Here is a 20,321-nt window from a genome sequence, read left to right as displayed (position 1 = left end):
GCTAGTGTCAACCTTTGTCTTATATTTATTGTTTGCCTTTGGACAATAATGGTAGACCTTGTGGCTGTATGTATTTTTAATAGCGTGTTGTAATGGTCATCGTCAGCAGTCTTACAGATTTAAAGCCTCATACTGACCTGCTCCTACTGACACAGGATTTAGCAGTTTCACCGCACACAGGGACAAAGGAGATCACAGTGTCAGTGTTTACCAAATGAAAACGTCAGCATGATTTTTTTTTTTTTTTTTTTTTTTTTAACTAGCCAAACGAGATGTGTATCTTGGATCCTGATTTCGGTAACTATTGATCAACAGAAGCTGAATCCTATATGGATATTCTTAAAGAAAACACACAAATCCAAACATTACATTAAGCTTAAAGGTATAATTTGTGATATAAAACATAAAATATCTACACAAGGACTATGTTTCTTTCATGTTGTTGCACAATGTTTCCATGGAAGCAAAGAAAAAAATGTTTTTGCATGTTCTACACACTGGTGTTACTCAATTTCGGATGCCACTAACACACCAGTGCTTTTAATTTCATTTGAAAAGTGATTACTAACAAATCAAGGATCCCATAAAATGCACATAAAGCATAAGTTTGCATTGGGGGGCATGGAGTTAGAAGAAAATGCTTTGAATGATTCCAAAAATACATTGGTCCTAAGGGTGCAGTGTATGCAGGGACAGAGGCCACTGGTGCCTTAAACCCTTAGTATTCCCTGCATACATCCCCAGAAACCCTCACCATGTGGTTCCACTCAGCGCATAATGAGTGCGATTTACCCACAACATGATAGTTGCGGAAAGCTGAACAGCGCAGTCTGTAAACCACCCTCCTCTCACCTCAACACATGGTTGCATACTACATATCTGCTGGCAAAGGAATTGCTTTTGGGCTTTATCCCCCACAGGATGCAGACATGAGGAAGAAATGTTCTCTGGTCAAGTGTAATTTCCGTGACTCGTTTGCTTCCAGATTTTCCAATTCTCTGTGCCTGTAACAGTGTGTAATGCATATTATTATATCAAGCTTCTTTTTTTCTTACAAGATAAAGTGTAGCCATCATTACTGCTCTTTGGTCTGAAATTTTGTTATGCACACACAGCCACTCCTTTCAGTTTTGATTAGCTTCTCCAGCTAATGGAGAGTTTCCTGTGCAAAAGAGAAAAAAAGACTCACAGGAGACATTTGTAAACATCTGATGTACGGAAAAGTCACAACAATCTAAACTGCAGTAAAGGAGTGGTGTGAAAGAATCTCAAGGAAGACTGTTTAAAATTTAACCCAGACTCTTGTGGTAGTTTATGAACGTGTAGCATGATGTATCACAATTTGTTGAGCTAAAATATATGTAGCCAAGCTCCTGTTCTGTTTGTTTGACATGATGAAGACATTAAGTGTCTCTCTTTTCTCTTTAGCAATGGGTGGCACTTCAGCAGATCCAAACAACTTGAGGATTCACATGTAGTCTTATACAAATACATCTGCTGAATCTCAGCAGTTCACAATGTTGATTTCTGAGTTCGTCTAGATTTACACCCTCTGGCTTTTGCCAGCTTCACAATGTTGGCCAAATGAATTGGACTTTGGATTGAAATGTAGATTTGTAAAGTCCAGATGGCTGCCACAGACCTCAGACCTGCACTACATGGTACTGCTGAATGGAACGTATCGGTTTAGAGGTTTCCATGGAGATGTGGGAAACAATCCCAGGGTAGAGGATGTATGGGGAGTGAGTGTGTAGGCTGAAGCTTTATGACTGCTGTGATGATTTACAGCCTGCCATCATGAACTAAGCAGATCCTGGATGGTTGTGTTCAGTGTAAATCGGATTTTCTTTCAAGGAAGTATGCAGCTGCTGTCAAATATATCTTCAAAGCTACAACTCATTTCACACAATGCAGGGAACAGGTAATGGTGTTGCAAATATTTCAGATACATATTTCTCACATCAGGTGCACTGCTGTACAACATCAACGACGTGAGCCTGGTATCCTTTTTTCTAGGAGGAGTTGCTGTTGTCTGGCTAAATAGACAATTACTAGTCGATCCATTACTGTGCCACCCATAACGCATGTGAACACACCAGTCACCATAGTGAGCCTTGCTGCACAAAGCTGAATCGTTGCATAAAACAAGATGACTTATACAGTTGTCTGCCATGCGTTACATCAGTGATGTCATACAATTTAGTGACCAGGGAAGAAATACTGAAGAGCACAATGGGCAGGTTTTTTAAAGTATTGCAAAGACCTTCTCCACACCACTTACATTACACCATACTTCAGCCACTGGTTTATGTTGCCTAGGTTACTGAGTAGATCATCTTGCAGATTGGTTGTTGGATGGTTAGAATAGACTACATAAGCCTGTTTTTTCATCTAAGATACTAAGACACTAGTTTTGTTGAAACACAGTAGTAAATGTAAATGTCTAATAAAAAAAAGCAACAAAACATAATCACCATATAAAATTGCTGTAATGTTTTTGTCTTTTCTTTGATCCACATTTAGTGGAGCCATCAGGTGAGGTAAATCTTCTGTTACTTTTAATATGTGAGGTCAGTGTTTGCTACGTCTTAACTTTTGCAGCAAATGTAATTTTCACATAAGTTAAAAGACAATCTTCAAAATGCACATGAAAATAGGGTGATTGACGCCCCTGCTTTTGACTCACTACCCATCCGCTTGTATTCAATGTAGATGTGGTCTACAAGTAGATGGTTATCATGCCAACGTCAGTTGAATTATCTGCAACACAGCACTTAGATACCACAGCCAATTTGTATAAAATGTATGTTTGATAAAAATCAGAATTACAAAATCTGAAGTTATTTTACTAAACAACTTCTTATTATGCAGCATAAATCACTGTGTACATAGTACACTAATGTTACCATAACAGGGCTATGTAATGGTGAGAATGCCGTCATGGCTGAATCCACTATCAACAACTCTGCCTGTGCCAGCTGCTGTGCTTGACTAGACTAGGACCAAGTCCAGATTCACCAATGGCATCTTCTCACGCAAAGACAAATGAGCAGCTGTCAAGCTGTCAGCTCTAGCGGTGACCTTCATCTACAGAAATGCTGTCAGATGGGGCCTCTTGGTCATCAAGTTTAGAAAGGCACCACTGTTTTGCTTTTTGCTTGCTTTTTCCTTTTGTGAATGCACTTACATCTCCACAACTTCCTGTCAGATGAGTGACACACTAAGAAAAAAATAGGCATTTAAACCTAAATGGAGCAAAAAGGAAGAAGGCATTATATAAGGCAAAGAGAAGCATGCCCCAATCAGGCACAACAAAGAATATCTGGATTCTCTCTCAAGAGCATTTGTTTTTAAATGATTACTACTATTAAAGTGCATCAGTCAGGGAAAAAACTCTTATACGAATAGAGTGACATTTTTGGGAAATATGCTTATTCGCATTCTTGCCAAGACTTAGATAAGAAAATTGACACAGCTCTTATGTTAAATAGGAAGCTCAACCTAGCAGCTGGTTCAACCTCTGCCTGGTATAAAGACTGGAAATAAAAGGAAACACCTGGCTCTGTCCTTAGAGGAGAAAATCCACCAACCAGCACCTATAAAGTTCACAAATTTTCACACTATATCTTATTTGTTTAATCTGAACAAAAACAAAAGTGTAAAACTGCAAAAGCTTGAGGTGCTGGTGTTTTATTTGCTTTGGACAGAACTAAGCTAGCTCCCTCCCATTTCTTCATTCTAAGCTAAGCTAAACATTTCTTGGCTGCAGCTCAGGTTTGGAGTGCCTATCTTATAATATGTGAAGCTCAGTACTTGGTAATGCTAAATCATCAAAATAATAAAACTAGCTTGAAAAAAATGTTGACATTTTGAATTGTACATATGGTGACCACAAATCTAACATTTATTATATTTTTTAACCCTTTTAACACAAGCCAAAGCACTTGGCTTGTGTTACAGATCATGGTTTTATTTTAGAACACTTTTATTTTAGGCACTTTTACAATACTAAATGCTACAAGACAAATGTCTCCCACCTGATGTCAGTTTCTTCAGCATTATCTTGTCTGCCATGATAAAGGGTCTTGTCTTTAGTGTTAAGATTTTACATGCACTTCCATAAAAGCTAAAAAGCTCTTCAAAGCTACAATCCACAAATTACCATTGTAACAATAAACGTAAAGGTGTATTTGAGGTTTTCAATATAGGTTGTAGGTGCATTTGCAAGTAATGCGACTAAAGACATCTATCCAGCACTACAGCAGTGCTGGATATCAGAAGTGAATCACATGAAAGGCAGGAATTTGCCTGATTGTTCTTCTTCAGCGCACTGGCTTGAGTAACAGTGAGATAGCGATCTATTATTTTCTTTTACAGCTGAGAGTCAAAGAGAGGGCACTTGTTCTCTACAGTCAGGAGTGCCTCGTGCCTTGTGGTCTCCCAAGCTGACCACAAACTGTATTACAAATAAACTTTACAGTGGAGATAATGAGCAAAACTTCTGATATGGTCCAGTATATGCAAAGCTGGTGTTCAGATGAATGAAAAGTAGACTAGAAATATGTTGAGTGTTGGAGGAGTGTGTTTGACATAGTCCTGCATGATTTGACTGCCACACTGCTGAAATAGTCTGGTGACAGATATAGTTAATGAGTCAACAAGCTGTAGCTGTTACACTCAACACAATATCAGTAGAATCCAGACTTAATAGGAAATCATACATTTTACATTTTAATGCTAGTTGTCTGTCTGTATAATATACATGTGTGGCTGATCCCTTTATGGCTTCAACACACAAGCACACTTTTCAACTCCTCCCTTCAGCCAGGGTGTGATTACAGCCAGTACAATCTTGGGCAACCTGCACTGAGAGAGGGACAGCGAGAGAGAGAGAGAGTGTGTGTGTGTGTTTGTGAGTGAGTGAGTGAGTGAGTAAGAGAGAGAGAGAGAGAGACCAAAAGAAAGAGTGGGCAGCCACTCTGGTGCACTCTGCTGGTTCTTGTAACAGCGTCACTGTTTGCTTGATCTCCAAACAGTCCCACAGTGGCACTGTTGCTCATGCAAGATTTAGCAAAAGAACTAATCCCAGTGGACGTTTTTAAATGGACAGTGCTTGTTTTTCCTCTCCCGAACTTTTTTATTCACTTGACATTTTGTTTGGATTTGTGAAAGTGCTGCAACTCTGAAGTAATATTGTTTCGGGGCTCTGTGGACCATTTGGATTCTATTTTTTTTTTCTCTTGGAGAACCTGTTAAAAGCAAACAAGCAAACTATTACGTCTTGGGAAAGATGGAGAGTCTCTTCTGACCACTACTAAACAAGACTCAAAAGGTGTGAAATATGAACAGCAACTAAACAGAAAAGAAATCATTCAGTGGGACGAACTTCATCATTTTGAGCAGATTCATGTGTAAGAAAGGCAGAATCTTCACTGATGTTAACTTTTATGTGAGAACGAAACACCTTCAACTGACTGAGTTGAGTTGGTGAATAATGGATGCCAATCTAAGCAAAACCTCTGTGAACGCCACAGCGTTTGACGACCAAGCACTCGGACCCTGGATTCTCATTGTTCTGGTCATCATTATACTGATCACAGTGGTGGGAAACTTGCTGGTCATCATCGCTGTAGCACGTACTTCACAGCTACAATCGACAACAAACATCTTCATCATGTCTTTAGCGTGTGCAGACCTCATCATGGGGGTCATTGTGGTGCCTCTAGGGACCACTATTGTGGTGACAGGTAAATGGAAACTCAATAATACAATCTTGTGCAACCTCTGGACTTCTGTGGATGTCCTCTGTGTGACAGCAAGCATTGAGACACTCTGTGCCATAGCAGTGGACCGTTACATAGCCATTACAAGGCCCCTACGATACAAGGTTCTACTCAGTAAGTGCCGCGCCAGAATAATAGTTTGTTTAGTGTGGCTTGTATCCACCTTAATTTCCTTTGTACCGATAATGCAAGGGTACTGGCAGGACAACGACGACAGTGAGGCAAGAGACTGCTACGAAAACCCACAATGTTGTGACTTTGTGACCAACAAGTTCTTTGCTATTATATCTTCCATAGTGTCCTTTTACATTCCACTGTTCATAATGATATTTGTGTATGCAAAAGTGTTCATCATAGCAACACGGCAAGTCCAGCTCATAGATAAAAATCGGATTCGTTTTCAGAATGACTATCCAGCAGCACAAACTCAAGTTGGTCCCCACATCAACAATGTCCTGCCATCAGCTTGTGCGGGCTCCAGTAACAGTGCTGTGAAGAGAAAGAGCGCCAAGCGCAGGCCATCACGACTAATGCTAGTCAAAGAACATAAAGCCCTGAAGACTTTGGGGATCATCATGGGGACTTTCACTGTGTGTTGGCTACCATTCTTTGTTGCCAACATCATCAACGCTTTCAACAGAGACATTCCCACAAAGTGGCTCTTTCGACTGTTAAACTGGCTGGGTTACATCAACTCCGGCCTCAATCCAATCATCTACTGCAGGAGCCCAGAGTTTCGTACAGCATTCAAGAGCATCCTGGGCTGCCCATGGCTGTCCACTTCATGGCTTAATACTTTCTATAAAGAACTGCAGACCCGCTGCTCCTGCTTTCTATGGCAAGCTGAGTCAGGTACAGCTAACTCTTTTCAAAAGTCTACTACAAGCAGGACTGAGTGCAGCGAGAGCCTGGCCAGTACGCAGGGAAGCAGCAAAAGTGAGGAGGCTTCCCCCGGTCCTGTGCGCTCCAACGGAAGCACGCAGTTCAGTGATATTTCTGAACCTGAAACCACACTGTAAGTTGCTTTTTTTCTTTTACAATTTGATTTTCATGCACTTCATCAAATCATCTTTTATTTAAACCCTTAAAAAAACTCACTTTCTTCAAAGGCATAATATAGTCTTTTTGGCTCATCTTCAACACTGACAGTTGCATCTGCACCAAGATGATCACAATCATTACAGCAAAGTTTTTACTTGAGTGATTGTTTCAATTGATAGGACATCTAAATAAATACATTTTTAAATGCAAACAATATAACATCCAACATCTCAGTGTAAACTATTTGACAGAGTATCACCGTTATTTCTGCAGCTAGAGCAATATTTGCCTTTGCCCCCATGACAAGCCTGTCATTAATAATGCAGACCTGTCATGTGACATGAATGGACAGCGTGAAAAGGCCCAGTGAAAAGTGTATAATTAATGTCATGAGGAATCACTTAAATTAACCCACAACACAACAATGATGGTAAACATGCATGCATGTTTCAGATAAAAAGATAAGGATAATTAAGAAATTAGGATAGTTAGTTTAGTTTCGTATTCTCAGAGCAAAGCATCTTAGGGCTGCAAATAAAAATGTGAAATATCTCCTATGTGATTGAAGGCTTATATTTTGTGCATTTGATAGAAGTAGAGATCCATATTTGGCCATGTTCAAATACATCAGTGTGCTGCAGTCCAGGAGTAAAATATATTGAGTGGAACAGTGCAGAAAAATAAATCATTTCTGAAGTACTGGCTGCTGTTGGGCTCTTACAGTATTACAACTGAAAAGAATATTTAGGTTTTTAGGCATGATTCAATAAACATTTAATGGACTATACCTGCAGTCAGTGTATAAATATAGAACAGGCTTTATGGTGGGTATATATTATATTGTATACAGTGCTTACTAAAGATATAATAATTAATGCCATTAATTTTGTATTGTCTATCAACTTTCCTTTTGTAAAAATAGAAGCTTGTGCTGTGTCCTGCAATAATGAAGGTGGACTGGTTGCTCTGTAAAGACAGCGGGGAGACGTGTAGAAAAAGGCTGATTTGGAACACCATACGGCATCATTTGAGGACAAATATTAGCGTGGCCGCCTGCCTGTCAGTGGGCCTCAGCGAGCCCTGCCCAACACCCCCTGCTGCAGATAAATCTTTATCACTTATGCACAAGACTTCCCCCATAACTGGAGATGCTGTTTACAAGACTGACAGCCAATAGGAACATACTCATTTATACAGGTCAACTGGGTTTGGACAGCTAAATATGTGCACTATTACTATTCTAATACACAACCACAAGTTGATAGCAGGGCTATTATAGAACAGAGGAAACTACATATTGCAGCAGGATTTATAAGTTATTATAGACACATACCTTATTTATAATATATACAAATAATAATATATACAAATAATAATATGATTTTATTGATATTAAAAGTAATATTATTATATTTAATTACCACATGTAGCTAATTTATCCAACTTATGTCATGTCTTAAGTGTTGCTACACATCAAACATTTAGGTTAAAATTTATATATAATATTTAAGTAAATGCATAGAAATGTAAAATAAAAGTTTTTAGTCTCATAATTTATTTGTATTTGACAAAAGGCACCTCTCTTAACACTACTGCCACTGCCTTTTCATTTGAATTCCCACAAGAAGCCCAGTTTTATGGATAGGGGATGTTTCATTTTAAATATTTACTCTACACACTATAAATCATTTTCCTCTTCTCCTTACATGATATCCCCTCAGAGGAATTTTACAGACATAATCAATGGGGCTATAAAACAGGAGACATTTAGGAGCATATAAAAGTCTTCCTTAAAAGGAGCCCGGTGTGTTCTGTAGTAAATCACCCCAAGGGGAAGGCTCAGCGGACTCACCCAGCGCTTTGAGCAGGATTACAAATCTAAGTGAGACCAGCCGTTCCAGAATGACTCTGACGGGTCCAAAGCGCAAAGACAGGTTTTAACGAAGGGACATGACAAACTGTTCCAGGTACAGTCCGCAATGCTGATCTTTTTTTAGTGCCAATGCTGCTGTCTGGCATTAACCTCCACAGTCACTTTCTGCCCATTTAACTAGGAACACAAAAGCAAACATATTTCCCTAAAACCTGGGAAAACACACAACAGCAAGGTTAAGTCCAGACTGATGAAAAAGCTGACTTGGAACCAGTGACACTAGTTACTAAGGAAGTATGGCTGCAGCACACTGAACATGAGAGACATTATCAATAGTTACTTTGTTTTCACAGAAACACATGCTGGTATATCAGCGGTGCCCTTATCAACATCCAGAACAACCATCAGCTTCTGTCACGCACCACATTGTATGACAAGTGCATTTTTCCCTGTGAAAGCCTAATTACATGAGCTGAGCTGTCTGCCTTTGTTTTTGTCTATTATACTGCTGCTAACATTAGTCGTAATATGCATATTGGAGGTATTTGAGATAAATCTTGGTGTATTTGAAAGGCATTGCTGTGTTATGAGCAGAGGGAGTTTGTAAGCACAGTTTATCCATGATTGAGAACACTTAAGTTAAGCTAACACAGATCGGAACATTTTATTTCAAAGAGCAGCAGCTAAATAGGTCGTGGGCTAAATATCCTATTGAATGTGAAGCAGAGATGAAAAAGCTGTGTGTCTGTTTAACTGCTTTACATTTATGACAAGAGCTCTGTTTCTGAGCATATAGGAACAGGACCAATGTATTATATATGCAGTGCTTTACAGTAGATATTCAGGTGTGAGATTATATTTTATAATTACAGCTATGTGTGTGCCTGATAATGGCTGAAATAGTGCAGCTCTCTCTATTGGTGAAATCTGTCACCGTGGTAATGGCAGATAATTAGTTCTATTCAATTCCAATGCATGATTTTTTTTTCACCCAATCAATTGGGTACAGAAATATAAGCAATAATAATAATGAGGCCTAGACCTTATCTGCTGGGTGAACATCCTGTGTTTGAAATAAGATGGTATCTAAAACTTCCCCTCTGAAAATTGACTTTTGCCTGTCACTTCGTTAAGCTTGTTAGTCTTTAAATAACTCCACTACATAGGAAGCTGGTCGTCTTCTCACCATGCTGCCGCAACATGTTGGACAAACCAAACGCTGGCAAGCTGATAAGGTCATAGCTATCTGCAACCGTGCACTAAAAGCCACTAAACTGTACACATTAGGAGAATAAAACAAATGAAAAGGATGCCTAAAATCGGCATCAAATCCACCAGTAGTAAAAATATTAGACACTTTTTGTCACTGATGCTATGTAACATATAAAGGAATATGACTATGACTATGGTTGAATATCATGACATCAGATTGTGAATTAAAATTCTGGTGTGCTAAATAAACACAAATAAGTAGTACTACACAAAAAGTAGATGTTGCACAGGGAGATGGTGGCGAATGACATTTCCGGTACAAACACTGACTCACTAAAGTCATTACAAGCGGCTCATTACTCCAAATGATTGTGTAAATATGTCAGACAACTCATAAGAACAAATCTAAAAGAACATTGTGTTTATAAGCCTGGCATCTCCGGTTTATACTGTAAGTAACTGTGTGTTACTGGAACAAATTGTATCATTATACTGGCTAAATATGTAGATATAATTACATTACCCACACATGCATGCAGTGTCCTCCCAAATGCCAGTGATTTATCAATGCAAGCTGTGTTAGTATACAAATATAGCATGCAGTAAATATGGTGGACAAATTAAGAGAAGTGTAAACAGTTATATCTACTAGGTTGTACAGATTAAGTCACATTTGATGCAGAGTCTGCTAGTGACAAGCTTTTTGCTACACTGAGATGCTAATGTGTGGTAGCTTATGGTGCCACGTGTGACCTCAAAGCAACCTGAATACCAGCATAACAAGTCAAGGCAACTCAATGTTTTGAATGTGCTTCAGGAGGGACCGATGCACACACACAATGCTTTTTTTCCTGTGCTGTGAACCCTGAAATTCTCAGGTTTTCTCTGCAGTATGCTAATTGTGCCTGCAAAGAGTTTCACACACTGGCTTCATGTGCATTCACTTAGCTTAGAGCCAGATCAGGCCCAAGAGAGCATGAAACAAGGAGTCAGGATAAAGAAAAACATGGTGGTGTTGACCTGTGGGAAACCTCCAACACTTCTTTTCAAGCCTGGCTGATATCAGAGGCAATCACACTGCATCACGGTCTTTAAATGGAGGCATCCGGGAGCTGAGCAAACATTCATCAACACTGTGGTTCTAAATTGTTAAAGCCTGGCCAGATAAAAAGGCAACAAACCAAAACTCAATGTGATTTTTGTAAATCCATATCACGACACCTACAATCAATAACTTAAGCTTTTTGGTGTGAAAGGGGTAAGAGTTTAATCAGGTGGAATTCAGACTATTTAAAATGAAAGGTTAACTTAAAATGTAAAAGGTTAGTATACATTTGGTATCATTGGAAACTTTAAACATATAATAATCAGTAGTTTTCACAATCAAAAATAATATTTGCATAAGTTTATAAACACCCCAACACATCTATCAAACCGCAAATCCTTAAATATATGTCGAGTAATACATTTTCTATTACACTCCTTCAATCAGCACCTGTTGACAGTCAGGTTAAGTGACAGAAGGTCTTGTACACTTCTAAGTTGATTCAAGGGTCTTTACTTAGTTTTATTGAGAGCATTTACAAAGACTAACTAACTAAACATGGACACCATGTTTACAGTTTAAAATAATCCCTTATTTTAAGTGTGAAACCTTACAAATATTCTTTACGCCTCTGTTTATTAAATCTGCCAAGAGCACCATCAAGTAATCTGGCTCTCTACAGTATGTGTCACAGGTGAAACAGGCAGCGATTACATCTCCCCCTGTATAGCTACAAAGGGTTCCATAAAACTCAGGGAACTCAAAAGAAACTGTGTCCTGCCCATTTTTCCCATATGCATTCACATTTCTGTGAAGCTCACAGTTCAAGGTTGTTTATGTCTTCCTGTGGAGACATGTAGAGTGGCGGTGATAGCATCAGAATTCCTGTCTTGTTGAGAAGAAAAAAAAGGTTCACAAAGGACAAAAGGATGAGGGCAACAGTGCAACAACTGCCTGTAATTAAGACTTAAGAAGAAATTCATAAAAGGTGCAATGATAATGTTGTAGCATGAAAATACCAACATGCTTACAAAATGCTGCTGCTGGTTCGAGAGCTTTTTATCTGATTAAAACTGAAATACTGTACAGGGTGTGACAGGCGGTAACACACAGGAAAACAACATGTGTTTGTGTGGTCACATCTCACTCACTACGTTAAAGATGAGTTTCATAATGACATCAGACTTAAGACTATTCAGAATTGTGTGCAGATTCATTTCTATAGAAACACTACATGCTCATGTGTCTTTGTCTTTCCAGCTTCACGCTGCAGGAAAACGACGGATGAACTGTAAAATGTCAATCTACTGAAGCAAACTACGTTCTCCAGCTGTTACTGTGATACCTGCAAAGTCTGAGACCAAACAGCAATGAAGACAAGCTAAAGGAAAACTACAATCATCGGCACTGACACGGGCTGCAGCTGAAACCAAGCTCACCCCATAGAGCTGACTGGGTAGACCACGGAGAAACAGCTGATTTTGGTCTGATGGGAACACTGTAGCTGTGGTTTTTTTTTTTTACAGACAGGAGATGGACTGCTGTACCTCAGCACTTCTCAGCAGACATCGGAGACGCCACAGAAAAGCCTCCAGGCGTCTTTTATACTGTTTGGAAAAGACACACTGTTCCTTATTAAGACAATTACTTCAAGTTTTAAGTGCATTCCAGTGAATCTTTGGACACAGAGTGGCCTGTGGTTGTCTTTAATGTCGACATAAACCTATGTTGTACAGTATGTTGTAAGTTATGTATTTATGATACACTGAATCTGTAGCAAAATACAAAAGTTGAGTAATAACTCTTGCAAGGCTGTCTTCATTCTAGAAAGATTCTTGTTTTCATCACAGAAACTTTTCAGCTCAATCAGTGAGCTTGTGTCTGTTTAAAGTCTTAATGTTTCAGTTGTGTGTCCCTGGACTATGTTAAGGTATATCATGGCTGATAATGGCTCCTACAGACAACAGGACACTTTTTAATATAATTTTCTACCCATCAGTAATATACAGAGTTGTACAGGATGCAATATTGTAAATGGCTGGCAAACTCCCTCCCTCTTTTTTCCTTGTTTAGTAGCCATGGTATAAGCTCAATAACACACAAGGTCCATTATAAAACTAAAATAAATAAATAATGGGATGGAGGAAACTTCACATAATTTATTTTATTGTACTGACACATCCACACTTTGTGGTGTGTTATTTCCTCAACATCAACTGTTGCATTAAGAAATAAACTACTATGGAACTGCGTAACATGTACTCTGTGTGCAAATTCACCACCGTGGAAGTCCCTTAAGTTACTTTTTGCATGTTTATCTAATACAAAATGTATCATATTAAATTTAACAGGCTATTTTCAGATTAAATAATTTAATTTCAATCTGGAACAAAAGAAGTTTATTAAATTGGTAAATTGGTGTTTTTGAAATTACATTTTCAGAAGGAGGAATTCAAACCACATCAGGGCTTCCAAATGTTTGCTCTTAAATCAATGTCAATACTTTTGCTCCTTGATCACAATGACCTCAGTGTGTATCAGGGTTGCCTGAGGATAGAAAATCACATTCACAAGTAGAAAAAAAAAGGAAAGAAACTTTTTTAGTCTCCAAGACAAAATAAACAGAACAACATAATAATAATAAAAAACTTTTTCGTTCCTTTGGGCAACTCGTGACCTCCCAAGGGTGCCCTACCCCCATACTGGAAAATACACTTCCACCACAATGTAAAACTGCTGTTGATATGAAAAATGTCAATGCAATGTTCCAATGCAAATTTAGCTAATCCTTCGCCCACTAAAACCACTGTCATCTGCTCTGTTTTAGCTACTGTTTAAGCCTCATCTCATGTTATGAGAGAAACATTTACAACAATTGGGACTATGAACAAAAAAAAAAACAAAAAAAAAAAAACATCTACAAAACAAACTGTGACCAACACAACAACAAAAGCCACAACAACTAAGAATGAAAGAAATTCCTTCTGAAGCCAGGCCACATTGTTGTTATCAGCTGATGTTTTCCATGAGTAGGATCAGATTGAAATCATTTCTAAACACTTTTGTAGGGAAAAGAAAAGAATAGCCACCACTTAAGGTACAACTGGGACTTTTTGATAAGATATAATTGCAGGAAATAACTCTTAACAAATGAAGACTTCATTTTGGTTGAATTTATACACAGTCACACATTCAGCAGTGTGCACAAGAGGTGATGGTGGTGAAACTTAAAAAAAAACGAACACACTTTTAGTCCAACTTCCAATACAACAAAGTAACCATATGTCATGTTTTTGTGTGTGAATGTTTTCTTCTTCATTGTGACAAAGGCTGTTCCATTAAAGTCAAGTTCATCTTGGATCCACTCCACATTTTTCTCTGTCTTCTCTTGATTACACGTGCAAACAATCTCACCTAAAATATGCAGCGGACTGTTTGACACAACTTTTCTGCTTTTTCTGTATTAACAGATTGTTCAGAGTTTCTTTCAGGACACTTGGATTTTTTTTAGAACAGACTTTGAACTACAAAAAAATCATTTGACACTAAACTTAGACTTCAGATCTCACCAGTTGCTTAAATGTAATGTAATCAGCTTCTTCATAATTAGATCAAGTATGGCAGACTCCTCCTAGTAACATGGAAGCATGCTTAACCTTGGGTCTAGCTTACAATGTAGTGTTCTCTTTAATAGCTTCATGACATTACAGTATAGTCACAGATACAAGAATTGAGGAAAGAAATATTTGCTGCTGGGCCCATGTTGAGGTTTGTAATTTATATTACATACAGCTGGACCACTGGATATGGATATGGACATCATACTAATATTTCAGCCAGATGATCACATGTCCAGCTGTACTCAGTGAAAGGTAAATTTTGCACTCTTCAGAAAGAAATCACTTATTCTGCACTGACGACAGTCAGAAGGACATATGAAATCACTACAATCCACCTTGGAATGCTAAGTTGTACACATTACCAATGGACTTACTGTCATAACTTTATGCCTGGGGGGGAAAATGCAATTTCACATAACAATTTTCTGCTTTTCTCTGAAAGAATCAAGTGCCTTTTACATCATTCCACAGTTACCTAATTGGAGTGCAACTGCTTGATTTGGCCATCTACTGCCATCTAGTGCAGTGATTTGTGATTCCAGCTCCATAAAACCTGGCTCACTTATTTTCCCCTTTTTATATTACCTGCTAGATGTTTATTTTGATTCAGGGTTTTCATTTACGGTGAGACTCACCACTACTTCCTTCATCCCCTTGAAATGGTTTTCAGTTCCCATGCTGGAAAGAAAACCTTCATTTCCCAGAAATCCCATAAGCACTGTAGTGTTACAACCCAAAGAGCCACTAGACCGTCAAGATGTGTGTCTCTTTGATAGGTTTCTGAGTAACAAAGAACATGACTGGGAGTACACACATACGCAGAATTCTTATTTTCTACATTTTTTTTTTATTTCAAATGAACTATGCCTCCACAATGAAGAGGTTGTTTGATCTCTGAAGAATCCTTTATTGTATGCATATGTCTGAGATAAATCAATTTTTCAATGCAGGGAATCCTTTGTAAACATAAATCCAAGCTCATGCTCATTCTTCATGCCCTGGGTGAACAAATGGTTGCCTCTCAACTCACTGCATATTGCGGTCTTTTTAATTAATGACAGCCACAAAAGAACTCCTGAAACAAACATCAATGAGAACATGAGGATCCTCTCAGGACTAATTTACAGTCATTGTTTGCAGATGAAGCAAACAGGCTTATTCTAGAGCTGGTTGTGTTTTTAACTTAACTGATAACTGATCCTTTCATTTCCAAACAGGCAAGCCTATTTGATGATAGCTCACTGTGATGGCAAAAGTAAACTCGCCAGACCCACAAATGAGGGCGTGACAAACTCATCCATCACTGTTGCCTGGGTGACAGTATCCAAATACGTGCTGTAGCTTGGCAACAGAGCCTAAACAAAAGGCTCACATATACCCGGCTGATTTGTCTGGCTGGGTTCAAGATGAGCCAACCCAAGAGCAGCCTGGATGGAAAAGAGGTCAAGCAAAATGGAGACCCAGGAGGTCATCTCACAATGTTTACTAGTTCTCACTCTGTAACAGTGGGCCCTGAAACGAGGCTGCTGTCCGCCTTCGAGAAAGACACGCAGGCCAGGAAAGTTTATCTGGCAGGGAGAGGTGAGTCTGCTTGTGTTATGATGCTTTTTATTGGCTTTTTTTTTTTTTCGACAAGATAAGGAAGGGTGACTCCTTAAATGAATATTTATGACAATGCCTTGGCCTACTGTTTGTTTATACAGGTTTTCTTCACTGCAAAATCTGTCATGTCGGAATGGCGTATGGTAGCTATAGTCTTTGAAGAGGCACACTGAAAAATATGCCTTTATTATAACTATAGCAACAGCAGTTGCATAGCATAAAAATGTGTCTGTCATGAAGCTTTAAAAGGTATGTAGTCAACAAAAAAAGAGAGGATTACCCCAGCTCTAAATCTAAGCAGCACATGTGATCAGTTGCTAGCCATTTACAGTAAATAACTGACTGACAGAGGTCTATAGACATTCTTTGATGCATTATTCAGACATTTTGATAAAAGCTCACAGCAAACCAGAACAAGAATTTTTCAATATTCAATACAGGTCCTGGCAATCAGCATTTATAGAGCAGCAGCTCTGAGTTTTGTGTCCTTGCTTTGTGGAAAGCAGGTCCATGTGATTGTACCATTTGTGAAGAGGCAGTTTAGAGTGCAGAGGCTGAGTTTCAGCTTCTTGGTACAGTAATGGTACAGTACAATTACGTTTTAAGCCTTTTGCTGACGCGTTACAACAGACGTACACTACCTGTACTATTGGCCACTTGTTTGTTTATAGAAGACAGAGCAATCAGACATAAAAATACTCATTGCACAATTTTAGGAAATAGTGCGGCAATTGTATTGTAGGATGAGTGTCTGAGTGTTTCTGTGACCATTTCCCTCTCATTCACCTTGTTTGTTCCACAGAATATTACAATGAAGAAGGAAAGACTTTGGAATTGCATCTTGTTGGAAAAATAAGACAACAGTTAAGCGCTGACCCGACGCTTCGCCCAGAGTACCCATCTTCTTTTGGTCTGATGGAATTCTCCCGTCAAGCCACCGAGGTTACTCTGGGGAGGAGTTCTCGGGCTAAAATGGAGAACAGGGTAATCTCTGCTGTTCATACGGTCTACACTATGACTTATTGTACTGTAGTTCTGGTACAAACTTGAACACAGATTAAGCTGTAGCCTTTTTAATCCAATCATGCTGTCAATCAAACCTAATTATGAAGTCAGGGGTTTGCCTTTAGTTTTTTCAGTATAAATCAATATGATAGGCACTCTATTCTTGTAATAACTTAACCCTTGGTGGTAACTTTTGTTGCAGGTATTTGGTGTCCAAACTCCTGGTTTTATTGGTGCTGTGCGTCTTGGAGCTGAACTCTTGAGGCAGTGGTACAATAGCAGTCCTGCTTGGTGTGGGCCTGTGTACATCTCGTCCCCTTGTGATGGTGAATAAAACCTATGAGGTTACAGAAATAACACCACAGCATCCTGTGGTGTTATTTCTGTCATTGTCTGTTGTTATAATGGATCTAATCACTGGGAAGGCCACAGCCCATGTCTCATTCTTGTCTAACAACTACAGTAGTAATGTTTCTGGCAAGTGCTACTGTACGCTGCTATGTTGACTCAGACCACAAGAAGACCATTAATGTACAGAATAAATTTATTGAATGGGGGGGGGGTGAGCTGTGTCCATAGAAACACAAGTTAGCATGAATTACAATTACACTCAATAATTCTGTGTGAATAAAATACAGTTCACATTGAGTGTTGCAGCTGAGACTAGAGGTTGTGGTGAAGGCACCATATTGTAATTACATAGTTGGGATGAAAGTGGCATTGATCTTCAGTGGTTTGTTTTGCTTTAGGCATCTAATATAATGTTCTATCTTGATCCACCCTGCAGACTCATTGGCTGGTATCTTCCAGGCAGCAGGGATACAAGATATCCATCAGTATTATTACTGGGACAACTTGCACCGAGGTGTTTGTTTGGAGAAGCTTCTGGAGGATTTGGAGCAGGCTCCTGAGAGAAGTGTAGTGGTTCTGTCAGCGTCTGCTCACTACCCAACTGGAGCAGACCTCTCTCAGAAACAGTGGGCCATGGTCACACAAGTCCTTATGGTGACTGTACATTTACAATATGATCTTTAATGGAGGATTAAATCATTTTTGTCAGCTGTGTAGCTCTTTTTGATTTCATTCACATAATTTGGTGTCTCCATATCTCTTTCCCACAGAGGCGCAGGCTTTTCCCTTTCCTCCTGCTGCCTGCACAGGCGCTCTGCTATGGAGATTTGGAGCGAGATGCCTGGCCCGTGCAGTACTGTGTGTCACAGGGTATGGAGCTCCTCTGTGCTCAGTCCTTCTCCCATTGTTTTGGACTATATGGTGAGAATACATTGTTACAAATGCATTGATAAATTATATGCACCACAGTGAATTCACTTGACCCACTGAATCCTATTTACTTTATTTATTGGACACACTGTATGGATGGGTGATGGTCACTGTGGAGGCATGATTTTTCTTTTCCTTTGCGTTTTCAAACTGTGTGGGCTCCGCATGAAATAGAAAAGTCTTGTTTGTCAAAATAATGTTCTGTTGCCTTCAAACCGTAGCCTTGGTTCTGTAGCTGTACATAATCACAACAGAGAAGCATGAAGCTCTTTTCCTATTTCTACAGTATATGACCATGAATATTTTAGTGAAATCAGAATAAAATGTTTCAGATACTGTTCTGCACTAATCAAAACACTGCGACAGCCCTTTGAAAGCAGTTGATGACATCATCTGGATGCTACTAGGCCTTCAATGTACGTCTCATTCTTAGTGCTGCTATTGATACAGGTTATCGCAACATTCTATCAGACTACAGTGTCACATTTGCATAACAGGATATAACTGGTTTTCATCCTATGTCCCAGGGAGAGTTTATTCTTAAAATAAATAACAACTAAAACAACAAGGATTTATTTTAGGACCACAGATATTCCAGATCACCCACATACTTAATTTTGTGATGTTTTATATTTATGTCATTTTAATGTTCGTCATATTAACATAGTAGTATATATGTTTATCTATGCACTTTTTCTGTCTGTATTTGTATGCACCTTTTCCTACCTTTCTTTTTTAAGCACTTATATTGTTGCTTTATTTTATCTAAATTCTAGCATATTTCTTTTACTGTTCTTTCCACTTTATAATCCAATAGTACCCTTTTCAGCTTAAGCAAGTATTGTACATCAGTGCCTTATATCTTCCTCTTCCCTCTTCACCAGGTGAAGCTGTTGGACACCTCCTGTGTGTTTTAAAGCAGAACTCTGAGCTGTTATCTGTGCAGTCTCAAGCTGTGAAAATAGTGAGATCACTGTGGGCCCAACCATCTGCAGGCGGAGCACATGTTGTGGCCACTGTGCTCAGTAACTCAGCCCATCTTGTTGAATGGTGAGACATGCTCACTTAAGGAACAATTGCGTTTTTGAAGATTGTGGCTAGTATTCAATATTGTAAAGTAACAATACTGGATACTAGTAACAAAATTTCATTTGATATTTTGCATGTATTGATGTGAAAGTTGTTTACTGTTTTTTCCAGGCAGGGAGAAATTAGGAGCATTGTTGAGAGATGTAGGTTGATCAGGGCCATTTTGAGAGAAAAGCTGCGACTCTTGGGAACTCCAGGCTGCTGGGACCACTTGACTGAACAAGGAGGACTTTTCTGTTGTATGGGTTTGAATGGTGAGAAGACAGCAGCACAATCAAGTTGTGATTGAAAGAACAGCTAATTACTCATAGCTCAGACCTAAAGGATTCATTATTACAATAGTGCTTGCTATTGTGTTAAAACTGGCACCTAATTTTTCATTCATTTATAAATTGAATAGAAGTCTGACATCCAGGCTCACTTAATAAATCATGAACTATAAATATAATTATAGACAGTGATCTGTTTAGCGCATCTGTAGAGTTAGACATTGACCTCAATCAGTTTTTATTCATCATGTTTATTAATAATTAAAATTATCAATCTGATGGATTTTTTGTTAATAACGTCAGTATGTAACACCCATGATATTATTATGAGTTTATTGATGTACTTTTTTATCCATTTTAGGACAGCAAGTAGAATTTCTGTCAAACAGAAGACACGTGTACCTGCTCCCCAGTGGCTGTCTGAATATAAGTGCAATCAACAGCCGTAACCTGGATTATGTTGCCGAGTCCATTTATCTGGCTGTAACTACTTCACCCTGA

General features: G+C 38.8%; 2 protein-coding genes across 2 annotated transcripts; both read left to right on the top strand.

The window, feature by feature from the left end:
• The first annotated feature begins 4,916 nt into the window (after positions 1–4,916).
• On the top strand, positions 4,917–13,527 carry adrb3a (adrenoceptor beta 3a). Its single transcript, XM_028414167.1, has 2 exons — positions 4,917–6,798; positions 12,215–13,527. Exons 1-2 carry the CDS (start codon positions 5,495–5,497, stop codon positions 12,240–12,242), a joined length of 1,332 nt encoding a protein of 443 aa, XP_028269968.1. The 5' UTR covers positions 4,917–5,494; the 3' UTR covers positions 12,243–13,527.
• A 2,453-nt stretch (positions 13,528–15,980) lies between these two features.
• Positions 15,981–20,321, top strand: got1l1 (glutamic-oxaloacetic transaminase 1 like 1). Its single transcript, XM_028413931.1, has 8 exons — positions 15,981–16,155; positions 16,979–17,160; positions 17,384–17,507; positions 17,969–18,186; positions 18,303–18,453; positions 19,347–19,512; positions 19,663–19,805; positions 20,182–20,321. The coding sequence occupies exons 1-8, from the start codon at positions 15,981–15,983 to the stop codon at positions 20,319–20,321; spliced, it is 1,299 nt and encodes a 432-aa protein (XP_028269732.1).

The sequence above is a fragment of the Parambassis ranga genome, chromosome 9 (genome assembly GCF_900634625.1).
Source record: "Parambassis ranga chromosome 9, fParRan2.1, whole genome shotgun sequence".
Classification (NCBI taxonomy): domain Eukaryota; kingdom Metazoa; phylum Chordata; class Actinopteri; family Ambassidae; genus Parambassis; species Parambassis ranga.
Note: the sequence above shows the minus strand (reverse complement) of the source record. Positions and strands in the feature narration are given on the sequence as shown.